Source organism: Ptiloglossa arizonensis, chromosome 7 (genome assembly GCF_051014685.1).
Source record: "Ptiloglossa arizonensis isolate GNS036 chromosome 7, iyPtiAriz1_principal, whole genome shotgun sequence".
NCBI lineage: Eukaryota > Metazoa > Arthropoda > Insecta > Hymenoptera > Colletidae > Ptiloglossa > Ptiloglossa arizonensis.
The window spans coordinates 9,377,948-9,403,713 of NC_135054.1; the positions used below are offsets into that span (position 1 = coordinate 9,377,948).

Consider the following 25,766-nt stretch of genomic DNA (forward strand, 5'->3'; position numbering starts at 1 on the left):
TTTATTCTAAAACTAAACAACGCGGCCGGTATTACGGGTAGTCGAAAAATGAATGCGGTAATCGATCATGCTTCATTTCAAAATTCTTACACAAGAAACGTTATCTTGTTTATAACGTTTTTAATCCTCAGTTCCTAATGATTTAATCTCGTACACGCGTTTTAATGGAATTCGTACGATAAGAAAAAACTAAAAGATACATAATACCGACCTTTGTTTTAGGATTCGGCACAGCAGCAGCTCAGGACACAGATTACGTGATCCTACAATCTAATCCACTTCTGCATTGGGTACCAGTTAACGACGAACCAGAAACATCGGACGACAGCTCGCTGGAGTCCACGGTTCACCTTCAGCGTACAAATTCTCAACGTAGCATCACATCCCAACTTAGCACAAGATCGGTTTGTTCGTTTGGACGTAGAGATCCGAAAAAAGGTGGTGGCAATGCCAACACTAGTAGACCATCTTCTCTGTTTGTCTCTCCACCACCTTCTCCTAGACCTGCCTTCAGGTCCAAATCGACAGACGAAAATTACGTAGCAAACAATATACCCCTAAAACCGACTATCTCGTCGCCTACCAAGAAACGACGATCCACGTCAACATTAAACGAGGAGATAGTCATATCAGTATCCGTTCCAACTTCCAGCCTGGAGAAGTTAACGAAACTAAAAGATCGTTTAATGGGAACTCTGCCTGCTTCGTCTGGTCCAGGAGAAAGCGAGGATGAATCTACACCGTTGGTTTCCGAATTGTCTACTCCGACCCATTCACAATCTGACAGTGTGTTCAAACATGATTGTAGCGAGGAGAATAGCAGCTCGATCTCGTCGAACAAAAGTATACCTCGAGACGGAGAACGATCCGTTGATGTTGATTATTCCGACACAGTTAGCTTAATGGTGCGAGAACCATCGCATGTACGTTTTCTCTCGCGACAGGACGCAAAAGAGTGGGACAATCCCGAAACACCTGTCTGATACTTTCTGTTACACAATCATCAGCGAGTCTGTTGATGATATGCAATAATGTGTGAGATATATATATATATATATATATATATATATATATGCGTGTGTGTGCGCGCGTGTATGCATGCGTGAATCGTAATTTTAAGTAAAAGAAGTATTTAAACTGAGATTTGTGATAAATTTCCAGAGGTAATAGGATAAGCTACCGGTTTGACTGTGCTTTGTAAATAGTAAATAGATAATATTGTCCCCGTTTAGAGGAAACGTTTAAAGGTGTTCATACGTCTCAATAAAATTAATTTTATTATAGATAACGATGAGAAAGGGAAGGTATGCCTTTTGCGCGACATATGTAAGATGTATTTGACGTATGCAGATATAACGAGAAAACATTCCTTGGTAATTTTAATGCATTTAACGATGCAAGTGTATTAGTTCTTTCATACGGAATTGATATTGAAGCAGAGAGTGTTTCTTTTATTATACTATGAACGTTCGTTCGGGTATCAAGAAATTGATTAGTCAATTTGTAAGTACGGTTTGAATGTAATTTGAAGCAGATGAATAAAACTTAAAATATTTTAAAACACTGTTTCATGCTTAGTGTGTGTTCGATAAACACAAAAGAACAATAAAGAAAATTTTATTCCTTTATCGCGTGTAAGATAACCTTGATTTGAAATACTATTGCGCAATCTCAGATGAATGTTGTGTAACAGGTAAATGAACAATGTTGACTTATACATCCACTGATATCAAAATGTCAACAAGATATATTATAATAGTAAATATTTATATCTGCGAGATAAAATTCCCGAGGTCGTGCTGCTTCCATTATCACACCTGCAAGATAAAATTATGTAACAGATTTTCAATATCGAATAATTTTAAACTACTAATTAATTACTCACCTCGATTTATAGGAGACTGAATTAGTTTCATTTAAAAATTTATAATAATTTATTTCAAATTGTTTAAATTTTTAGTGTTGTTTTTTTTTAATCTTGTAGCAGAAGTTGATTATCGACACAGTTACATTAATTTTTAAGAACACTGATTATCAAAAGGTAACAATATATACGCATTATAAATCTCTCAGTATTGTAAAGAAAGTCCTATTGTTATAACTGTCTATTTTAAACTTGTCATTGCCTGATTTGTGCAGTATGTTTAAATGTATATAATACATATATCTACAAAAAATCTACAACACAACTTTTTAATAGTACTTTTTTTATTACAAAGCAAAAATTATACATAATGTATATAACAGTACATGTATATAACACTTTAGGACGGAATACATTAGGGTATCGATTAATAATAGCATTGTAAACACAGGTATAATAGATATATTAAATTTTCAAATGATAGTATCGTATGTATTTAACTTATTACTATTAAATACAATATATTTAAATACATAAACAAACATAAAACAGCGCTTGTTCTACTTTAAAAAATGCTTGTATATGGAATACAATAAGTACTTCAACAGCCTTTTACGTAATTCGTCGAAAAAGACGAGACTTACTTTGCATAATTTAAGTTTTATAATTTAGCAAAGTAAAAAATATTTTCGCATTTGCATTTTAGTTGTTGTTACAGATCGTGATTCGCGCAATACAATAAACTTTATCAGAACTATTAAGGAAAAAACTTGAAAATAATTGAATATTAATTAAAAATTTTAGGAATATACAAAGCATGAAAAATAATTAATCACGAATATGTACATATAACATGAAATTATTAAATCCTTAAGTCCAAATTATAAGATTTTTTTAGTTCATTGTATTACGTTATTTTTTTTACAAAATACTGATAAATCGGTTACAAAATATCGCAACCATATAAACAAAAAAAATTATAATGAATGAGAAACGTTTTACTTTTGCAATGATGTTAAATAATACAATAAAACACATGGTTCAAATTTTACTATGTCATACACTAAAAATTGTATTTTAATTTTACAATATTAAAGACAAATTGATATAAAATGTTTTTTCACCAGAAATGAGATACGTTACTGCATCTTTCTGATTCTTCATAATAAAGAATTAATAAAAAGAATAATAAATCATCTTTTATGAAATAATCAAATATGATTATTGATATAATAATACCGTACATATTTTCACAAGTGAAAACATACTTAATGATAAAATTTTTATTGTAGGTAAAATTTCAATTCATAGGAATGATTATAAAATTTGAATACAATAGTCTTCTCTTTTTCAATATAATTAAAGGCACTATGGCAAGTATAAAATACTACCTCACAGGTATTTAAATACTTGTATTTTACTGTTTGGGTACCTAAACTTTATTTCTAAATTCAGAAATGTTACTATTAAAGAAAAATTGTGAAAAATAAGTTATTATTAAACTTATTTTAAAAGTTTGTGTACCCTTGATATAATGTCTTTACCTTTTAATAAAAGCACCATACATTTTTGTTTAATGTATGTATATGTTCTTATCGTACTAAGAGGGTGCAAGGTCACTTAATTTTTGTAACAATCTAACTAGCTTACTCAACAATAAATGCAGAACATATCTAGATAATTTGCATGGCAAAACGATCAAAATGCTTCAAAATATAAGTAAAATTACTATTAATAAAAAGCAAATATATAAACATGGAATAATATTTTTTTAACAAAGGAGTATTGTTTCTAAGTATTATTTTTATGCTACTGAGAAGTAATGATGTGGTTTTTAAATGATATATTTTATGTATGCAGTAAATCTTCTTAATTTGATACTTACAATAAAATATATCAGGCAAGAAGGTAATAATTTTCAAGAAATCATATTTATGTTTCATATTTTAAAACTGTTTTTAGAAAATTAACCTGACATATTCCAAGTTTATGTAATTACACAATTCATAAGAATAATTAAATTATCTTATACTGAAAATTTTAAAAATATTAATAATTATTGAATACTTACATAAATGTAAACTATTCACTGTTTACGAAATATATAAGTATCTCATTTATCTTGTTTTGATTTCGTATTAATTCTGATTATATTGTATTACTTCGTTTGCTAGGCAGTATCATTATATTCTTGTAGGCACTCTAAGTAAATCATTATGCAGTCCAAGGAAGACGGGATTTAATAAATATCTCGATTATTCAGTACTTATCATGTGTTCCATCAAACAAATAATACTTCAGAGTTGCGTTGTAATTACTGTCTTCCTTGTAATAACAGTATGCTTGATTGGGGTTTGATCTGATGTAGTGGTTTGTAATGGATCAGCTACGAGCCAAGGACTAATATCAGAAACTGCCGAATTATCATCCTATAACATAAAAATAATAGTCACATATCATTGATTAAAACAGTATTGTATATGTCTTACAATTAATATTGATAAAAAACATATTGTGTAATTGATAAATGATGCGCAACTTGCACAGATCAAACAAAGCATTTCTTTTTTCAAATTACACAACTACAATACAAAAAACAAAACAATAGCTAGCTTGCAAGCATGAGCCACACCTTGTGAGTAAGAGTTGTAGTAGTTGTTTGTATCTCTTCGGTTTTCACAACTCTTGCTCCATTTTTGTCTGCTTCTGCTTCAATTTTCTTTTCAACAGCAGGTTGCACTTCTTTGAAGGGATTAAGTAGGCCCAAAAATGGATTTGAATCTATGAATGGATTCGTATTTGTTTTCTTTTCCTCCTCTGTTTTTGTGTCCTCTTCTACATTTTCAGAAATATTATTAACTTCGTTGCTGTTGTCACTTGTAAATGGATTAAATGGATTCTGCGATTGATTTGAAATTTTAGGATTTAGCTGTGTAGTCTTTTGTTCAATCTGTCCCCAACTGTCTAAAGAAAAGTGTGTTACAGTCACAGTGTCATCCATGGATGGATTCATCGTCGTTGCTCCACTTACAGAAAGGGTCAGTTTATCTCCACCCTAAATAATGAACAATGCAAAAAAAGCAAACAAATCACAACTAAAGCCTAGAAGCATAAAACAATAGAATAAGTAATGATTAAAAATACTTGTACGTATAAGAATACGAAGTATATTTAATGAGATATAACATAAAAATATAAAAGATATATATTTAAGTTCATAAAAGAAAATCTTATGTATATATATATATCTATATCTAATAAATATTGTTTATACACATTTTTCAAATATGTTTTAGATTATAAGTGCATAAAGTCCAGCTCACGAGCTAACCAGCCCTTTCATGAAGTTTCTTTGACCCATATAATGAAGTTGAAAACAAATTTAATTAATTGTTTTTAACAATTCAATTGTAATTTGATTTTTCCATTCCCAATTTAAACCAAATGACACAGTAGCAATACAAATATTTTGGATAATATGCTCTTTTGCACAAGTATATTTAGTAACATTTACATTTGTAAACAAAGTTCTTCAATTATGAGTACGAATAAAACTAAACTCAAAATTCAGTTGAGAGACAAAAATTTGGATAATGTTATGTAATGTGATATAATTTCATTAAAGTCAAATGTTAAACAGCTTAGTTCTAAGAAGGCAGGGTATTTTAATAAATCATTAAATATTGATGTACTATTTAAATAAATTTGCCATGTGTTAAATTAAAATGTATTGTTTTACACTTGTCTTTATCTAATATTTGACTTAAAAAAATATTATTTTATTTTATCTAGCCCACTAGCGGAAAAGATGTGCATCACTGCTTTAAATAAATAACTGAAATTATGCACTACGAAATTCTGATTCGAATACTACAGAGTATTCTTTGCAATATATGTATGTGTCTATAAGATAATGCAAAATAGTTTATTTAATTAATACCAATCTAAGAAACAAATAATTTTCTATTACAATATATTTTCTGAACATTTATTTCATCATTTTGCGTGATAATTAAAGGGAAAATATTTAAAACAAATAATATAAGTAATAGTAAATAATATTGTTTTCTCACCACAGATACAATTGTTGCTGCATCAGAATGTTGATTATTTTTAGTGACAACTGTAGGCGAATCCATAGAAGTGATTGAAACTAAATTTGAATTTTTGCCCTGCTCAAGAGATTTTGCTTTTAATATATTACACTTCAATGATTCCAACGGAATAGGTGTACGAGGAGGCAATGAAGAGGTACCGCCAACTTGATTATTTGGCACTAATTGCACTTGATTAGTCATGTTCTCAAGAGCCAAACTTGTTTTTACTGGTTCCAATTCCTTCTCACTGTTAGCAACCGTTGTTTGATTCCTAGGCTCCAGAGGTTGTTGATCTTTGGCGAGCGATTTTAATAAAGAATCTACTAAAGGTGAAGATGTACCATGTATGCTGGAATCTGAAGACTTTGTACTACATTGACTCGATTGTCGCTGCAAAGGCTGTTCCTCGGCTGAAAGCAGAAGAATTTTTTAACAAAACTTATCTTCACCATTACATTGTATTAATACACAAATGTCTCAAATTTTCATTAATGGAAAGAACATATATTTTTGAATTTACTGGCAGGTGGTGATGGTTGCGGTTGTTCCACTTGCTGACGTTGTCGCTCTCTTAAAACGTGACTCTGTCGGCGTGCATATCTTTGACTCGGACGTCGTTCAAATTGTACAGTTCTACGTGCTCGGTTTAATTGAGTTGTTTGGAATTCAGTTTTACCACTATAACGAAACCGTGAACCCATACGGAAAAAGTTTTGTCGTCCACTGGCACCTTTAACAGGAGCTCGTAGACGAAAGAAGGCATGATGCTCTACTGCACATTTCCACAGGTGTTTGCAAGCCTTTTCATTAACCAATCTGAATACAAATGTATGTTCTTGCTCTCCTCTTCCCTCATCATCTTCCTCTACCACAACCAGTGTTAATTTCTTTTTTTTAAAATCTAGACGACCAATCTTAGGCCAAAAGAATAAGCCTATCTTTTGTGTGCCTTCGAAAACCAAGATTCCAGTTGGAGTTAAACCCAAGGAATATTCACAGGCATCTTTTCCGAGAACAGTGTGCATGTCTACGCCATACATATCCAGCCATTTCGCTTTACTGAGGTAAGCTGATTCAGCTTGAGCTGGACTAAGACCAGAGCACTTTGTATATTCTTCAAGTATTTCGAGTTCCATTTGTTCTGTTTGACCTGGTACAAATCGAAACTCTGACACTGTTGCCGCACTGTGTATGGTAGGTTCATAGTCACCAAGTTCAGCTGAAAATATAAGCCAATTTATCTTAAAACAAATGCTAAGGTGTTACATCTTTCTTGCAACACACTATCAGTTTAAAATGCTTACATTGAAGAGCTAAAGCAGCTAACTGAACTGCAACTTGATGAGGACAATGAAGTTTTCCTTCCAAAACATCTTGCTTCAATTGCAAGAAGAACTGATATCGTGTTAATTCTTCGCGTAATGTATTAGGCTCAGATGAATAAAACTTTACTTTCAGTCGTAAAGTATATGGTGGTCCAACTACAGAAAAAAATATGTTTTCATATATTAATCACTAAATCAGAAAATTGCATCACATTTTAGATATGTAATTTTGTATAAACAAAAGACACATATAAAATATTATACATAAAAAAGAATGCTATATTTGTGATTTATAAATACAATTTGAATTTCTTTAATTATTAAAAAAAATCATACTTTTTACTTGTTTTTTTATTGGTTTTGTTGGGTCCAACCAATGTTGAACATTATTACTGTCTGTATATTGCAATCCAAAATAATCTTTCTCTATTAAATCTAAACTATAAAATACTTGTTCATATAAGTCACTAGCCAATGCCTTTTTCTGCAACACAAAAATATTTAAATGTATATAAATTTGTATCAAAAACACAATTAGTGCAAAGAATACTAATCTTTTGTTTTATTCCCTTTCTTTATGTAGTTTTTTCTATAGAAAAAAAAGAGATACATATACACACGTTCAATTATTTGTTGAATAAAAATACAAAACTCTTTTGAAATCTCAAGAATTAGTAATTCACAGCGAAAATTAATTCTAGTATTACATTCTTCTGCATTAATCAAACATCATTTATGTATACAAATTTTTTATGTCTATAATAGCCTATGAAATAATTGAACGTATTATACAGAAAGTTCCTAAAGTAAACAGTCAATTTTGGGAATATATTTTACTCATTGTAACAATAAAAAAATATCATATACACATATAAAAATATTTTATTTCCAATTTATAGCCTTTTAATGTTATACATTAGAAAGGAGTTCAAATTGAACTTGTTAAATAAGGAGACTATATTAAACTTAAGTAATACTATTAGTTTTAACAATATCAAATATTGTTTAGATTCTTCAGTTTCTTTGAATGCTGAAATCTTTCCACTACTATGCAACTTCAAGGTCTATAACTTAGAAAGGAAACACTTACAGACCTGTGTTTATTTGACATTTTGTAGCCATTGTAATTAGTAGAATATGTTCCTAAAGTTTAACCGCTTATTTTAAAAGTATCCTATATATTATAGCAAAGTTATATATAATAAATGATTGTAAAGTACAATTAATTAATACAAAATATTGTTAATTGAATTCAGATAATATTCTTCAACGAATTTTTTATTAGGAATACAAATGGTAATAATAAGGCATTATTGCCCAACAAACTATCTGACTTACTGACAACTCGATAGGCAGATCCGTCCCATCAAGTAAAACGACTCTGCACTGAACAACATTCTTGTTGCTGAGCAATCGCTGATTTTTGATTTGAGATGACGCGGTTTGTCCGCTGACACTACGCGCCCTACGTCGTGATAGGAACCTTAACATTTTATTTGACATACGTATAAAGCGTTCACTGCCTAGCAAGTGATCCCAAGCTGTATCGCTACATTCCTCATTGTGCGAATATCATTTTCGCGCTACGTTGTCGTGAAATACGCTCACCTGCGCGTTGTATCATGTATAAATTCACGTGAATCACAAACAAAACGGTCACTTGTTAAGTATACATATTAAAAGGATTACAAAAAATATCTACATCGTATTTATTTTTTGGTTGACTAACCATAACAATCCACGAGACCCACAACTATCCAGAGAAGGTATACATCAGTAATACCAGAAAAAGCATCCCGACCGACTTGGTGCCATATTGAATTTCTCCCACCACTATACATCTTATACAGAAGCCTCGTGCCGCGAGCTTGACACTTCGCAGCTTTAGGAAATTAAGAAAGAAAGCGAATGTGAGATTTTCTCTCTTGTATTTGCCACAGCTGAAGTCTAACTTATGGGCTGGTGCCTTGATTAATTATGATTGTCGTGTTGTCTACGTTTAAAGACAATATTGTCTACGATTCGTATAACGGCGATAAATTTTATAATTAAAGAAAATGTTAACAAATATTCCCTAATCACTTTTTACGTATAAAAAAAAAATATTATTTGTTGAATTTGTTAACAAGTTTACAACTAAACGGTTAAGTGAATTTCAATGAAACTTCATATTTAAGTTTTATATTCTTATTTTCATACCTAACTAGATTTTGGGCATAATTAGTTCATAGATAATAATGATTACTTCTTGTACATTTTTTTATTATTATAATGCATACATGTTTTATTTGTAAAAAATTATTGAAAAAGTTTTAAAATATCTTAAAGAGAATTCAATTTTATATAATAACTAAAAAAAATTTAATGAAATCTTGTTCATTAGATACTTAAACCACATTAATAACATATATAATAAATGTTTTAAAATAATTTTGTGCTAAACGGTTCCACCCCCAAAGAGGTAATTAATATAAAAATGTGTACATAAAGATCTATCGTAAACGTATCTAAGGAATTTAATTTATGTAACTTTATTTATTATTATTAACCATTAGCTTTTAAAAACATATTAAATGTGTCAATAGAACAGTTTGCTACATATTTACAAAATTCAACATCATTGTAAGAAACTAACACTGATGGTGATACATACAATGGTTGTAATGGATCATACTGGTCCCTTTTTAGTTGTACTAAAAATGCATGTCTTTGTTGGAGCCTTTTCTTCCTACAAAGTAAAATCTTTGAATGCTGCAATATAATCAAATGTGATAACTTCATTTGATTATGAGCAAAATCAAAGGTATTCACTATTCTGTGTCTGGCTAAAATAGAAATAAACAATATTTTCATATAAGTGAATTACACAAATACTTAATCTAGAAATGTAATCTTTATGTTAATTAATGTTTTAATGTTTACCAAGAATCCAAATACGGGGTGATTTAAGCAAAATATATTTTAGTTCGTTTTCATAAAAACCCATTTCCTCTTTCAAGGCAAAAGTATTATGTTTTATATGTTTCATATTATATGTTATAAGCTTTGGCTGGATTACACTTAAATATCTCACTTGATAACCTAGCAATTTGAAAGTATTTTGAAAATAACTTAATCTGATGTCTATATCCTGTGTGTCGAAGGATAGCCATGAAGGATCAGAATTCACTATTGTTTTTATCATCATAGGACTATAATTATGACTCCTTAAATATCTTATTCTTGTATGAAGATCATCCATATCCTCTTTGAAAATTTTTGGATTTTTGTTGATAAATCTACCAAGATTATCTGCTGACACACCACAATCGTGCAAAAATTTTAAGTATGGTTCTATGTCTTTAACAAAATCGAGGTTCAAGTACATTTCTGTTAAATCTCTATCTTTTTCTAATTCATATAAATTCACTCCTAGTTTGATTAACTGTTGAAGTGTATATGAATCATTGGCAAATTTTGCAAAATTGTAGGTTGGTGTCGTATAAGGTCCAATATCAGAAAGATCTTCATTACAGGGGTCTAATGGTTTTGGAAGATTTTCCTCTACATCTACCAAAGCTTCGTTGTACTCAGACGCGTCTATTTCTAATAGTGCAGCATCATGTGCGTGTTCATTCCATACTTTTATTACATTATCATTATTTTCATTATTTACATTGCATTTTACAGGCTTGTTATTCTTTATCCTGTCTACATAACCTGTATTGCTAGACGTGACACTTTCTGGTAAGTGATACATTTTATTCGATAATTTCTTTTTAACAATGTTTGTACTAATACATTCAAACGACTTGGAATTCGTGAACGCATTTCGGACTCTTAAATTTGTAGTACCACCAGTTTTTTGATATCTTAGGCATACAAGTACACATGATCTTGTTAACACCATATTTCGCGTTCAAATATTGATACTAATCTTTAGAAATAAGACAGGAAAACTATCGATAGTTCTTGACTATCGAACTACCACTGATATTTAGCCTCTACTATTGATAATCTTCGATTATCTCGCCAAACGACTCAAATGAGCGACTTGAAATCCCGTGGCAGAAATGTGAGAAAAGTAAAAGTGATACACCTATTCTCATGTATTATCCGTTTATTTAGACAAAAATGTTTCACTTTTCATTTTAAATATCTGAGGTAACTTCTTAGTTAACAAAATACATTAATCTTACCACATTCACTTGTTTTATGTTTTATATTTTGTTCGTTTTCAAGTATTTGACCTAACATAATATCTATAGACGATTACTTTTGCGTTCAAATTTTTCGATACATTATGATATTTTATTTAATTTTTCATTATGTACAGCAATTATGAGTTTTAAAGAATATCACCTTATTTTGTATCAATAAAGATTAATTTTTATATTTTTTATTTAAATTTTACATTCGTTTTTTTCCTTTTTCTTGTTTATACACAGAGTGCAATAGACACACTTATGCGGTTGATTGTAAATTACTTCGAGCGCATAAATTTAAATTACCGGTTTCCCTTTCGCAAAAGTTACTATTAATAATATTGAGAATATTATATTTAATAAATACTTGAGCAAAAAGGTAGTATTATACATTAAAGAGAAGTTTTTTTCATCGAAAAAGGACTAACTTTCAATATCTTTATTTAGTATCTCTTTATAAGTAAAGAAATTAAGGTTATGTTCTGCATAGAGGTTATAAATATTCGTTATGCACATAAGTATTATTGGTAAAAGATGAATAAATTACTCTCCGCGTCAATAAAAGAAGTAAGTCAAAAAATACAAATAGGCGACATACGTCCATCTGACATTACAAAAGCAGCTATTAAATTGACAACAATTATTAAACCACTAAATGCTTATATTACTGTAACCGAAGAAACAGCAAAGAAACAAGCCGAAAATGCAAACTCCCGGCAAAAAAATAATGCTCTATTGGGGATGCTCGATGGAGTATCCATTGCAGTTAAAGATAATTATTGTACAAATGGTCACTTGACAACTTGTGGATCAAAGATGCTTTCAAATTTTGTTTCGGTATATGATGCAACTGTGTATCAACGTTTGAAAGATTCTGGAGCAGTTTTAATTGGCAAGACTAATCTTGATGAATTTGCTATGGGTTCTGGAACTGTTGATTCATATTATGGCCCAACAAAGAACTTGTGGAATTCAGATCTAATGTCAAAGTATTATTTGTGTAATCAATATAAAAACAAACATATAGAGAAACCTTCTAATGAAAATTCATGGCATATAACAGGTATAATTTATCCAAATTCTTCTACTAAATTCTTTGTAAAGAGTATATAAATTTTAGGTGGCAGTAGCGGTGGTTCTGCTATAGCTGTTGCTAGTGGTAGTTGTTATGCTGCATTAGGTTCAGATACTGGTGGTTCAACTAGAAATCCAGCATCATACTGCGGTCTTGTGGGATTAAAGCCTACTTATGGGTTGGTGTCTCGCTATGGGCTCATTCCTCTTGTAAATTCTATGGATGTACCTGGTATTCTCACAAGATATGTTGATGATGCAGTGCTTGTTCTAAACACTATAGCTGGCCCAGATAAAGCAGATTCTACATCTGTACAAACAGAATTTGTGCCATTTAATATACCAGACACAATAGATGTTAGTAATGTTAGAATTGGAATACCAAAAGAGTATAAACTAAAAAATATAAGTTATGATGTTCAAGAATGTTGGGACAAAGTTAGTCAATATTTGACTGAAGCTGGGGCATCAGTTTCTACAGTAACAATGCCACATACAAATTATTCTATATCTTGTTATTCAATCCTAAATCGTTGTGATGTTGCTAGTAATTTAGCTTGTTATGATGGTCTAAAGTATGGTTACAGAACAAATGAAGGGAGTTCTTTGAATGAATTTTATAGAAAAACGAGGACAGAAGGGTTTGGTAATGTAGTTAAAGAACGTATTTTAGTTGGAAATTATTTCTTATTAGAAGAAAACTATGAAGAATATTATGTAAAAGCAATGAAAATAAGAAGATTAATCTCCAATGATTTTGATGCAGTATGGAATGATAATATTGACCTTTTACTTACTCCTACTACTTTAACAGAAGCACCAAATTACAATGAATTCATTACATTGGATAATCAAACACAATGTTTAATACAAGACTATTGCACACAGCCTGTCAATATGGCAGGTATTCCAGCAATCAATGTGCCAATTAAACTTTCTAGAAATGGTTTACCTTTATCTCTACAGTTTATTGCACCACCTTTCCATGAAAAAAGACTTCTTACAGTAGCAAAGTGGATTGAACAAAGAGTTAAGTTTCCAAGATTAGAAATAAAACATGTGTCTCTTCTCGAATAAAGTGTTATTGCACGAATGTTGTTTATTTATTTATTTATAATAGTTAAGCGATTTATTATTATTTATAATAGTTTGATTTTACAGTTTCATTAATAATAGTACTCATCTTTTTCACAATTTATATTTGTCGAATTAACAATCAGATCAAAATAAGCTTTTGGGTACTTGCAGTGAAGACAAGAGTACCAAATAGAAATTATTTTCTTTAATGATCTTTACAATTGTTTTAAAATGCAATTTTTGAATGGCAGTGGGAAATAAAAAAATTCATATAATTAGCAGTAGAAGTAAGGAAAGTTCTTTTTGGAAATAAAAATAATTTAATACAAATTTAATTTAGAAATAAATAAAAATAAATTTTCATTCATTTCAAAAAAAGTTATATACAATGTGTGTCACATAACTGTCGTCACGATTTTTCAGGCACTTCCAACAGTCTGATGAAAAAATGTTTTAGACAAAAATTAATCAGTTTTTGGGTCAGTTATAAATTCAGATATAAAAAAATTTTTTCTTGGTAAATATTATAATAGCTCTCATGTGTTGATATACGAACAAAATGTTTCCATTACTTTCTTAAAAAGATTTATACTTTTATTTAAGAAAAACTTAATTTTCTGATTTTTATTATTCTGTTTGTCCTGTATTTCTTATATGCGGTACTAGCAATGTTAAATTTTAATACTTTCCAAATATTGTTCTTTTGAGAAACATGGTTTAATACCTTTTTATGGAAAATGACTACAGTTAAGTTGGATTGTGTCATACAAAATACTTAATTCCATTAAGGAAAATTAATTATTTCAAAATCATCTTTTATACTTCACCTATAAAAAATCTGTTAATATTACATAATATTCTTTTCCATATTAAACAAGTCTTATGAGATAAAATAGACGTTTTATGCACTAAATATAAGCATAAACGAAACCTGAGTAGTCCATAGTCTGCAAGCTTTATATTCATATATATATTGAAATAGGGACAATTAAAATCTATTCCTACATAAGGGATATTTTGACATTCTAGCAAGTTTGAATCAGCCTTTTGTACAAATAAAAAACTAATTGGAGCACTTTGCAAACGTAGGCTAAATAAATTCAAGCTTTGATATGATTAGCAATTGGAAAATTCTATAAATTAACATGAATTCTTATAGTACATTAAAAAATAATTCTAAGTCATGAAACTTTTTATAAGAAACATATTTAACACACCAATTATACACCTCAAGCAAAATACAAAGGATTTTTAACATTTATCTGGCAAATCTATTGAGATACGCAGCAAATTTCAAATGTAAGGGTGCAAATAATTGTGAGAAATTCTATATACATAGATACATTGTCGGAATATAATTGGTGTGCTGAATATAGTTCTTATATTAAATTTAATAACATTGAATTCTTTTTCACGTAGTATAAGAATTCGTAATAATTTAAGGAATTTTTATAACAAAAATGTTTATTTATATAAAAAAACGATTTGAATCAGGTAAACTGTGAATGTAGTTATTGTGTCGACATCTAGCGACGAAAATTAAATAACGGCTTAAAAGCCATCAATTTCTTAAAATATTTGGTTAGATCGAACAAATACAATCGAAGTAACTGTACGATAAAATAAATGAATATTTCTCTACATATCGGAATTATAGTTTGTATGTATGCAAATATATTCTGAACCCGCAATTACAAATCCCTGTAATGTGGTAATTACATGGGTTGCCATCTATTGGAGAAAGGATTAAACTACACTTAAGGGGTGAAAACACCTGGCGGAGAAACGCTCAAGTTTGTCGAGGAATTGTTCTGACTTTCATCAATAGATGGCCCCACAAGCATTATCTACCGACATTACAGATAAATATCTCCTTTCGAATGCCATTGCCTACCGTGCGATAAAATAATTGAATATTTCTCTACATATCGAAATTATAGTTTGTATGTATGCAAATATATTCTGACCACGCAATTCCAAATATTTGTGGCGTGGTAAGAACATGTGTTGCCATCTATTGGAGAAAGGGTTAAACTACACTTAAGGGGTGAAAACACCTGGCGGAGAAACGCTCAAGTTTGTCGAGGAATTGTTCTGATTTCCACAAATAGATGGCGCGACAAGCATAATTTACCGACATTACAGATAAGTATTTTCATTTGTATGATATTCCCTACCGTGCGATAAAATAAATAAATACTTTTGTACAAACTTTTGTATGTTTCATCTTTCGAATAAATGTAAAATTAAACCTTCCACGGTATATTCTAGCCTTCCTTTATACATTTAAAAAAATTTTTAATACCTCGAAATCAAGGCTTCACGTATCGATTATCGACTCATAAGTGTTTATCACGATGATTTTTCTATATAGAAAAGCGATTAATCGAATTTCAGCACTTTTGAGTAAAAAATACACCTTCTACGCGTATTGTGTAAATTATGAGAATTAAATAAATGGTAAATTATAGCGCTAAATAGACAATTATTACTTTCGGTACTTTAAAATTTTACGAAACAAGTTTTTACTTTGAATCTCGATCAAAATCAATTTCTATAAGTTACTTAATCATTTATAATGCATAAATAACATACATATTGTTCGATTAATTTTTGGAACATGCATAAATGTTAACAGAAATCGCGAAAATTAACAAACCTGTTCTCCAATAGAGAACAACCCATATAATTACCACGCTACAAATGTTTGGAATTGCGCGTTCAGAATATATTTGCATGCATTCAAACAATAATTTCGATATGTAGAGAAATATTCATTTATTTTATCGCACGGTTTCTTCGATTGTATTTGTTCGATCTAACCAAATATTTCAAGAAATTGTTGGCTTTCTAGCCATTATTTATACCGAAACATTGTCAAAAATTGTTTAATCTACGGTCCAACGACGGTTGTTAATAATTATGATAAATAAACGTCAAGATATTGCGAAATCTGCAAAGGCGAACGGTTTCGGTGAATGTTTATTCATTTCCACGATTGTTACTAACATTTACGCATGTTCCCAATATTCATCGAACAATGTGCATCTTATTTATGCATTAAAAATGATTAAGTAACTTATAGAAATTAATTTTGATCGAGATTCGAAGTAAAAACGTGTTTCGTAAAGTTTTAAAGCAGGGAAAGTAACAATTGTTTATTAAATACATTAATTTAACATTTGCTTAATTCTTATAATTTGCACAATACGCGTAGTAGTTGCATTTTTTATTTAAAAGCGCTGAAATTCAATTAGATACAACAATCATAGCGATGAACGTTTGTGAATCGATAATCGATATGTGTAGCCTTGAGAATGTCAGTTGGATCTCAGCGAAAAATTCCTCCGCGAAAACAGAATATTTCAACGAAATGATATTTTAAGCCATTATTTATACTAGGACATTGTTAATAATTATTTAAACTATGGTCCTACGACAATTGTTAATAATTATGATAAATAAACGTCAAGATATTGCAAAATCTGTGAAGGCGAATAGTTTCGGTGAATGTTTATTCATTTTCGCGAGTTTTACTAACAATCATGCATGTTCCCAATATTAATCGAACAATGTGCATCTTATTTATGCATCACAAATGATTAAGAAACTTATAGAAATTAATCTTGATCGAGCTTCGAAGTAAAAAGATGATTCTTAAAGTTTTAAAATATGAAAAGTAATAATTGTCTATAAGATATATCAATATAACATTTGATTAATACTTGGAAAATCGAAATGCATACCTCCTTAGCGAAAGTGTTCTCCTCATACCAAAGGTTGAAATTCAGACATAAATTTTAGAAAATGTTCGATTTTGGGACTCTTCGTGTCAGGAGTATACGATATGCGAGGAAGTGCCACGATTTCGCGGATTTTTAGAAATGACGTCAAATTCTAAGAATTTCCGCGAATTGAGATTTTGTGGGATTTTCGAACGAATTTCTGAACTTTTGCTAGATCTTTCGTTGATTTTTGGCTTTGGTAACGGGAGGACATGATACTCAAGAAGGTATTCCTATTCCGGGGATTTTTGGAAATGTCGTCAAATTCCAAAAGTTTCTGCGTATTAAGATTTTGCGTGATTTCCGAATGAATTTCTGAACATTGGCCAAATTTTTCGACGATTTTGGAACTTTGGTAATTTAGCAATGTGGTAGGATCCGGTTAAGGAATGGGAGGCAAATAATGGCTAAAAAGAAGCTTTTGTTGTTACTAAAAATGACTTTATTGAAAGATATCAATACATCGGTGATACAACCTCATTCTTTCGTTTAATTAACATACTCAAGCATTCATACGCACTATAAAAATGTTACTTTTCAAGGTATTCAACTTTTTCTTATCTTAAATAACCATTCTAAATTCGCAGCCAATTAGCTCGATATTACTCGCAGCGAGTAATACCGATTACCAGGTCTCACCACGTGGAGGTTGCTGCGAGCGGAGACCCGGAGAGAGATAGATGGAATCAAAGTTCCATCGATCTCCCTCGATACGCGATACAAACGAAGATACTAAACCAAAGAGATGGAAGGAATCAATGTCCCTTCGATCTCCTCGTTTAGTTCTGTCGAGCAATTATATTATGGAAAAATGAGGCAAAATTGGGAAAGACGCGACACGAACCGTGCAGTTGGTCCTACTAGGTCTATCCCGTTTCCCCTCCGTGGTTCCGATTCCAGAGAAAACGAACGACGCCTACCACTCCCCTAGAGGAGTGCCCCGTTTCTCCATCTTTACGACGAGAGGGTCTTATTTTGGAGGCTTTCGCAGGGACCGGCAAAAATGCCTACTCCTGTGCTCGCAACATGCCCCCTCTGGAAGCGGACACACCGGAAGAGACGGCGATAGACCGTTCGGACTACTTACACGGCCGGCCACTTGCTTGTACAAGAAGCAGTGGTGACCGGACCGAGGAACGAGGAAGCGAGCAAAATTAAGCTAAAGATTGGATAATTGCTTGGCAGATCACACCCTTAAAACTAACTTATTCTAACTGCAGAGATAGAAGGAATCAATGTTCCTTCGATCTCCTCGTTTAATTCTGCCGAGCAATTACATTCTGGAAAAATTAGGCAAAAGTGGGAAAGACGCGACACGAACCGTGCAGTTGGTCCTACTAGGTCGGTCCCGTTTCCCCTCAGTGAGCCCGATTAAAGAGGAAATGCACGACGCCCGTCCACTCCGTGGAGTGCCCCGTTTCTCCCAACTCCGCGTCAGGAGCCACGCAGAGCGTGGACCCAACTTACGGAGGATGACGAAGAGAGGGTCTTGTGGCACAGGGGCTTCCGCAGGGACCGGTGCGAACACCTGCCCCTGTGTTCGCAGCATATTCTCTCTCAAAGCGGACGCACCAGAAGAGACGGCGATCGACCGTTCGGTCCATCTCCACGGCCGGTCACTTGCTTATGCAACAAGCAGAGGTGGCCGGACTGAGATACGAGCAAGCGAGCAAAAAGAAGCTAAAGATTGGATAATTGCTCGGCAGATGACAGATATTCGTACATGGTGACCTTAAAACTAACTTAGTCTATACTTAGAATTAACAGTCCCGCGGAGGATGCAATACATCAGTCCCCTTCGTTCTTCGTTCTTCGTTTTCCGATACATCTTAGAGAATGTATCTAAGAGAAACCTAAGAGAAACCTAAAGTCAAGGCATAATAGAAAATAGGAATGAATTTGGTTAGTGGAAAAAACTAAACATGTAAAAACAAATAGAAATTAAAATCAGAGAACAAATGAAATGAATTAGACAAAGAAACAATTAAAAAAAAAAGAAAGGATTGAGAGAGTGGTCGCCAGTACTGACCACCGCCTACCGGTGGCCAGTACCGGTTACCAAGGTGGGGGGTCCCCCTTCCATAAACCTAAAACGAAGAGATCCGTCCACCTCGGAGCCTCCAGGAAGAATGAAATTTTAAACAATCGGCGGCTCCTTATATACCCACCGCAAGGTCACTTACCAGTGACTTACCGTTACTTCCATTGTCTTTGTTCGATCTAATCGAATATTTCAACAAATTGATGGCTTTTTAGCTATTATTTGTACTAGAACATTGTTAATAATTGTTTAATCTACGGTCCTACGACGGTTGTTAATAAACATGATAAATAAACAACAAGATATTGCGAAATCTACGAAGGCGAACGGTTTCGGTGAATGTTTGTTCATTTCCACGATTGTTACTAACATTTATGCATGTTCCGAATATTGATCGAACAATGTGTATCTTATTTATGTATTGCAATTAATTAAGAAACTTGTAGAAATTGATTTTGATCGAGGCTCGATGTTAAAATGTGTTTTTTAATGTTTCAAAGCATGGAAAGTAATAATTGTTTATTAGATACATTAATTTAACATTTGTTTCATTCTTATAATTTGCACAATACGCGTAGAAGTGGTATTTTTTACATAAAAGTGCCAAAATTCAATTAATCGCTTTTTTAGATAGAAAAATCATCGCGATGAAGACTTGTGAATCGATAATCGATACCTGTAGCCTTGAAAATGTCAGTTGGATCGCAGCGAAAAATTCCTCCGCGAACAAAGAATATTTCAACGAAATGATATTTTATGCCATTATTTATACTAGGACATTGTTAATAATTGTCTAATGCATGGTTCTACGACGCTTGTTAATAAATATGATAAATAAACATCGAGATTTTGCACAATCTGCGAAGACGAATGGTTTCGGAGAATGTTTGTTCATTTCTGCGATTGTTACTAACATTTATACATGTTCCGAACATTTATCTTACAATATGCATCTTATTTATGCATTAAATATGATTGATTCGCCTACAGCAATTAATTTTGACCGAGATTCGAGGTATGAACGTGTTTCTTAATGTTTCAAAGCATGGAAAGTAACAATTGTTTATTAGCTACATTAATTTAACATTTGTTTCGTTTTTATAATTTTAGGAATACGCGTGGAAGCTGTATTCTTTAAGTAAAAGCGTCGAAATTCAATTAATCGCTTTTCTAGATAGAAAAATCATCGTGATGGATGTTTGTGAATCGATAAACATTTCCAGCCTTGACAATGTCGGTTCGATCTCAATAACAACAATTCCATCGCGAACAAAGAATATTTCAACGAAATGATATTTTAAGCCATTATTTATACTAGGACATTGTTAATAATTGTTTAATCTACGGTCCTACGACGGTTGTTAATAATTATGATAAACAAACTTCGAGATATTGCGAAATCTGCGAAGACGAACGGTTTCGGTGAAACCGAAAACCGAAAATTTGTCCATTTCCGCGATTGTTACTAACAATTATACATGTTCCCCATATTGATCGAACAATGTGCATCTTATTTATGTATTGCAATTAATTAAGAAACTTATAGAAATTGATTTTGATCGAGACTCGATGTTAAAACGTGTTTCGTAAAGTTTTTAAGCATGGAAAGTAACAATTGTTCATTAAATGCATTCAGTTAACATTTGTTTAATTCTTATAATTTACACAATACGCGTGGAAGATGTGTTTTTTACATAAAAGTGGCGAAATTCAATTAATCGCTTTTTTAGATAGAAAAATCATCGCGATGAAGACTTGTGAATCGATAATCGATACCTGTAGTCTTGAAAATGTCAGTTGGATCTCAGCGAAAAATTCCTTCGCGAACAAAGAATATTTCAACGAAATGATATTTTAAGCCATTATTTTTACTAGGACATTGTTAATAATTTTCTAAAGTATGGTCCCACGACGGTTGTTACTAAATATGATAAACAAACTTCAAGATATTGCGAAATCTGGGAGGGCGAATTGCTTTAGCGAATGTTTATGTCTCTAGGCGATTGTTATAAACATTTTTCCACGTTCCGAACTTTTATGTTACAGTATGTGAATTAAATTTGATCAGAAAATTTACCTAAGAGTTTGTTATACATATATTTCTCCATTTTTTATGAAAATTAACATTTGTAAACTAATTAATTTTTTGCACTGTAAAAGTTGGGAATATTAATGTTACAAAATGCATTTCCGTTTGCATTATGAATGAATAATTTGCTTATAAAGATTAATTTAGGTTGCAAATCGAAAAATATATGAATATCAATATTTTACTTTCATTTTCGATCACAATTAATTTCTGAAAACTCACTAATGTTTTATGATGCCTAAATAAGATGCATATTCTTCGATCAATATTGGGAACATGCATAAATGTTAATAATAATCGCGGAAATGAACAAAAATCCATCGAAACCGTTCGTCTTCGCAGATTTCGCAAAATCTCGATGTTTATTTATCATATTTATTAACAACCGTCGTAGGACCATACTTTAGAATATTATTAACAATGTCCCAGTAAAAATAATGGCTTAAAATATCATTTCGTTGAAATATTCTTTGTTCGCGAAGGAATTTTTCGCTGAGATCCAACTGACATTTTCAAGACTACAGGTATCGATTATCGATTCACAAGTCTTCATCGCGATGATTTTTCTATCTAAAAAAGCGATTAATTGAATTTTGGCACTTTTATGTAAAAAATACCACTTCTACGCGTATTGTGCAAATTATAAGAATGAAACAAATGTTAAATTAATGCATTTAATGAACAATTGTTACTTTCCATGCTTCAAAACTTCACGAAACACGTTTTAACATCGAGTCTCGATCAAAATCAATTTCTATAAGTTTCTTAATTAATTGCAATACATAATTAAGATGCACATTGTTCGATCAATATGGGAAACATGTATAATTGTTAGTAACAATCGCGGAAATGGACAAATATTCTCCGAAATCGTTCGTCTTCGCAGATTTCGCAATATCTCGAAGTTTGTTTATCATAATTAGTAACAACCGTCGTAGGACCGTAGATTAAACAATTATTAACAATGTCCTAGTATAAATAATGGCTTAAAATATCATTTCGTTGAAATATTCTTTGTTCACGATGGAATTGTTGTTATTGAGATCGAACCGACATTGTCAAGGCTGGAAATGTTTATCGATTCACAAACATCCATCACGATGATTTTTCTATCTAGAAAAGCGATTAATTGAATTTCGACGCTTTTACATCAAGAATACAGCTTCCACGCGTATTCCTAAAATTATAAAAACGAAACAAATGTTAAATTAATGTATCTAATAAACAATTGTCACTTCCCATGCTTTGAAACATTAAGAAACACGTTTATACCTCGAATCTCGGTCAAAATTAATTGCTATAGGCGAATCAATCATATTTAATGCATAAATAAGATGCATATTTTAAGATAAATGTTCGGAACATGTATAAATGTTAGTAACAATCGCAGAAATGAACAAACATTCTCCGAAACCGTTCGTCTTCTCAGATTGTGCAGAATCTCGATGTTTATTTATCATATTTATTAACAAGCGTCGTAGAACCATGCATTAGACAATTATTAACAATGTCCTAGTATAAATAATGGCATAAAATATCATTTCGTTGAAATATTCTTTGTTCGCGGAGGAATTTTTCGCTGCGATCCAACTGACATTTTCAAGGCTACAGGTATCGATTATCGATTCACAAGTCTTCATCGCGATGATTTTTCTATCTAAAAAAGCGATTAATTGAATTTTGGCACTTTTATGTAAAAAATACCACTTCTACGCGTATTGTGCAAATTATAAGAATGAAACAAATGTTAAATTAATGCATTTAATGAACAATTGTTACTTTCCATGCTTCAAAACTTCACGAAACACGTTTTAACATCGAGTCTCGATCAAAATCAATTTCTATAAGTTTCTTAATTAATTGCAATACATAATTAAGATGCACATTGTTCGATCAATATGGGAAACATGTATAATTGTTAGTAACAATCGCGGAAATGGACAAATATTCTCCGAAATCGTTCGTCTTCGCAGATTTCGCAATATCTCGAAGTTTGTTTATCATAATTAGTAACAACCGTCGTAGGACCGTAGATTAAACAATTATTAACAATGTCCTAGTATAAATAATGGCTTAAAATATCATTTCGTTGAAATATTCTTTGTTCACGATGGAATTGTTGTTATTGAGATCGAACCGACATTGTCAAGGCTGGAAATGTTTATCGATTCACAAACATCCATCACGATGATTTTTCTATCTAGAAAAGCGATTAATTGAATTTCGACGCTTTTACATCAAGAATACAGCTTCCACGCGTATTCCTAAAATTATAAAAACGAAACAAATGTTAAATTAATGTATCTAATAAACAATTGTCACTTCCCATGCTTTGAAACATTAAGAAACACGTTTATACCTCGAATCTCGGTCAAAATTAATTGCTATAGGCGAATCAATCATATTTAATGCATAAATAAGATGCATATTTTAAGATAAATGTTCGGAACATGTATAAATGTTAGTAACAATCGCAGAAATGAACAAACATTCTCCGAAACCGTTCGTCTTCGCAGATTGTGCAGAATCTCGATGTTTATTTATCATATTTATTAACAAGCGTCGTAGAACCATGCATTAGACAATTATTAACAATGTCCTAGTATAAATAATGGCATAAAATATCATTTCGTTGAAATATTCTTTGTTCGCGGAGGAATTTTTCGCTGCGATCCAACTGACATTTTCAAGGCTACAGGTATCGATTATCGATTCACAAGTCTTCATCGCGATGATTTTTCTATCTAAAAAAGCGATTAATTGAATTTTGGCACTTTTATGTAAAAAATACCACTTCTACGCGTATTGTGCAAATTATAAGAATGAAACAAATGTTAAATTAATGTATCTAATAAACAATTATTACTTTCCATGCTTTGAAACATTAAAAAACACATTTTAACATCGAGCCTCGATCAAAATCAATTTCTACAAGTTTCTTAATTAATTGCAATACATAAATAAGATACACATTGTTCGATCAATATTCGGAACATGCATAAATGTTAGTAACAATCGTGGAAATGAACAAACATTCACCGAAACCGTTCGCCTTCGTAGATTTCGCAATATCTTGTTGTTTATTTATCATGTTTATTAACAACCGTCGTAGGACCGTAGATTAAACAATTATTAACAATGTTCTAGTACAAATAATAGCTAAAAAGCCATCAATTTGTTGAAATATTCGATTAGATCGAACAAAGACAATGGAAGTAACGGTAAGTCACTGGTAAGTGACCTTGCGGTGGGTATATAAGGAGCCGCCGATTGTTTAAAATTTCATTCTTCCTGGAGGCTCCGAGGTGGACGGATCTCTTCGTTTTAGGTTTATGGAAGGGGGACCCCCCACCTTGGTAACCGGTACTGGCCACCGGTAGGCGGTGGTCAGTACTGGCGACCACTCTCTCAATCCTTTCTTTTTTTTTTAATTGTTTCTTTGTCTAATTCATTTCATTTGTTCTCTGATTTTAATTTCTATTTGTTTTTACATGTTTAGTTTTTTCCACTAACCAAATTCATTCCTATTTTCTATTATGCCTTGACTTTAGGTTTCTCTTAGGTTTCTCTTAGATACATTCTCTAAGATGTATCGGAAAACGAAGAACGAAGAACGAAGGGGACTGATGTATTGCATCCTCCGCGGGACTGTTAATTCTAAGTATAGACTAAGTTAGTTTTAAGGTCACCATGTACGAATATCTGTCATCTGCCGAGCAATTATCCAATCTTTAGCTTCTTTTTGCTCGCTTGCTCGTATCTCAGTCCGGCCACCTCTGCTTGTTGCATAAGCAAGTGACCGGCCGTGGAGATGGACCGAACGGTCGATCGCCGTCTCTTCTGGTGCGTCCGCTTTGAGAGAGAATATGCTGCGAACACAGGGGCAGGTGTTCGCACCGGTCCCTGCGGAAGCCCCTGTGCCACAAGACCCTCTCTTCGTCATCCTCCGTAAGTTGGGTCCACGCTCTGCGTGGCTCCTGACGCGGAGTTGGGAGAAACGGGGCACTCCACGGAGTGGACGGGCGTCGTGCATTTCCTCTTTAATCGGGCTCACTGAGGGGAAACGGGACCGACCTAGTAGGACCAACTGCACGGTTCGTGTCGCGTCTTTCCCACTTTTGCCTAATTTTTCCAGAATGTAATTGCTCGGCAGAATTAAACGAGGAGATCGAAGGAACATTGATTCCTTCTATCTCTGCAGTTAGAATAAGTTAGTTTTAAGGGTGTGAT

At 32.0% G+C, this 25,766-nt stretch overlaps 4 protein-coding genes and 2 long non-coding RNA genes across 15 annotated transcripts in view; 3 read left to right on the plus strand and 3 right to left on the minus strand.

Annotated features, from left to right (window-relative positions):
* LOC143149615 (uncharacterized) overlaps window positions 1-1,002 on the minus strand; it is a 49,048-nt gene extending 48,046 nt beyond the window's left edge. Inside the window, exons 1-2 of one of the 3 annotated variants that reach the window (XR_012992837.1) lie at window positions 850-1,002; window positions 212-780 (exon numbers count right to left, since the gene is read on the minus strand). This is a non-coding gene — a long non-coding RNA (uncharacterized LOC143149615). Of the gene's footprint in view, window positions 1-211 lie in introns of all 3 variants that reach the window. The other 2 variants (XR_012992836.1, XR_012992840.1) reach the window with 2 other exon arrangements.
* The window catches only part of Arms (Ankyrin repeat-rich membrane spanning), a 66,760-nt gene extending 64,681 nt beyond the window's left edge, over window positions 1-2,079 (plus strand). For 4 of the 6 annotated variants that reach the window (XM_076317186.1, XM_076317187.1, XM_076317184.1 and 1 more), the window contains one exon: window positions 223-2,067. In XM_076317186.1, coding sequence (XP_076173301.1) covers window positions 223-983 — 761 coding nt within the window. In that variant the 3' untranslated portion in view covers window positions 984-2,067. Of the gene's footprint in view, window positions 1-222 lie in introns of all 6 variants that reach the window. The other 2 variants (XM_076317182.1, XM_076317183.1) reach the window with 2 other exon arrangements.
* Window positions 2,080-3,197: 1,118 nt separating this feature from the next.
* Yrt (erythrocyte membrane protein band 4.1-like yurt) lies at window positions 3,198-9,099 on the minus strand. Of its 3 annotated transcripts, none has more exons than XM_076316673.1 (8): window positions 9,016-9,087; window positions 8,625-8,894; window positions 7,623-7,770; window positions 7,266-7,442; window positions 6,482-7,180; window positions 5,938-6,371; window positions 4,497-4,919; window positions 3,198-4,293 (listed from the first exon to the last, which is right to left on the minus strand). In XM_076316673.1, exons 2-8 carry the CDS (start codon window positions 8,787-8,789, stop codon window positions 4,162-4,164), a joined length of 2,178 nt encoding a protein of 725 aa, XP_076172788.1. In that variant the 5' UTR covers window positions 8,790-8,894; window positions 9,016-9,087; the 3' UTR covers window positions 3,198-4,161. The 3 variants fall into 3 exon arrangements, with proteins under 3 accessions (XP_076172788.1, XP_076172787.1, XP_076172786.1); XM_076316672.1 differs by having other exon boundaries at window positions 8,989-9,062; XM_076316671.1 differs by having other exon boundaries at window positions 8,625-9,099.
* On the plus strand, window positions 5,654-8,943 carry LOC143149357 (uncharacterized). Its single transcript, XR_012992754.1, has 3 exons — window positions 5,654-6,789; window positions 6,867-7,025; window positions 8,572-8,943. It is a non-coding gene; the product is annotated as an uncharacterized LOC143149357 (long non-coding RNA).
* A 627-nt stretch (window positions 9,100-9,726) lies between the features above and the next one.
* On the minus strand, window positions 9,727-11,525 carry Mterf3 (mitochondrial transcription termination factor 3). Its single transcript, XM_076315693.1, has 2 exons — window positions 10,209-11,525; window positions 9,727-10,111 (listed from the first exon to the last, which is right to left on the minus strand). The coding sequence occupies exons 1-2, from the start codon at window positions 11,173-11,175 to the stop codon at window positions 9,831-9,833; spliced, it is 1,248 nt and encodes a 415-aa protein (XP_076171808.1). The 5' UTR covers window positions 11,176-11,525; the 3' UTR covers window positions 9,727-9,830.
* Window positions 11,526-11,699: 174 nt separating this feature from the next.
* Gata (glutamyl-tRNA(Gln) amidotransferase subunit A, mitochondrial) lies at window positions 11,700-13,637 on the plus strand. Its single transcript, XM_076315692.1, has 2 exons — window positions 11,700-12,533; window positions 12,591-13,637. The coding sequence occupies exons 1-2, from the start codon at window positions 12,005-12,007 to the stop codon at window positions 13,619-13,621; spliced, it is 1,560 nt and encodes a 519-aa protein (XP_076171807.1). The 5' UTR covers window positions 11,700-12,004; the 3' UTR covers window positions 13,622-13,637.
* Window positions 13,638-25,766: the final 12,129 nt, after the last annotated feature.

What these genes read in the sequence shown, in the direction of transcription:
- Gata (XM_076315692.1), top strand. Translation starts at nt 12,005, where the DNA reads ATGAATAAATTACTCTCCGCGTCAATAAAAGAAGTAAGTCAAAAAATA. An exon ending in AAATTCATGGCATATAACAG is followed by an intron (nt 12,534 to 12,590) that starts GTATAATTTATC and finishes TATAAATTTTAG; the next exon opens with GTGGCAGTAGCGGTGGTTCT.
- Mterf3 (XM_076315693.1), bottom strand. Translation starts at nt 11,175, where the DNA reads ATGGTGTTAACAAGATCATGTGTACTTGTATGCCTAAGATATCAAAAA. An exon ending in ACCCCGTATTTGGATTCTTG is followed by an intron (nt 10,112 to 10,208) that starts GTAAACATTAAA and finishes TTTCTATTTTAG; the next exon opens with CCAGACACAGAATAGTGAAT.
- Yrt (XM_076316671.1), bottom strand. Translation starts at nt 8,789, where the DNA reads ATGTCAAATAAAATGTTAAGGTTCCTATCACGACGTAGGGCGCGTAGT. An exon ending in AATAAAAAAACAAGTAAAAA is followed by an intron (nt 7,443 to 7,622) that starts GTATGATTTTTT and finishes TTTTTTCTGTAG; the next exon opens with TTGGACCACCATATACTTTA. An exon ending in GCAACCATCACCACCTGCCA is followed by an intron (nt 6,372 to 6,481) that starts GTAAATTCAAAA and finishes TTCTGCTTTCAG; the next exon opens with CCGAGGAACAGCCTTTGCAG.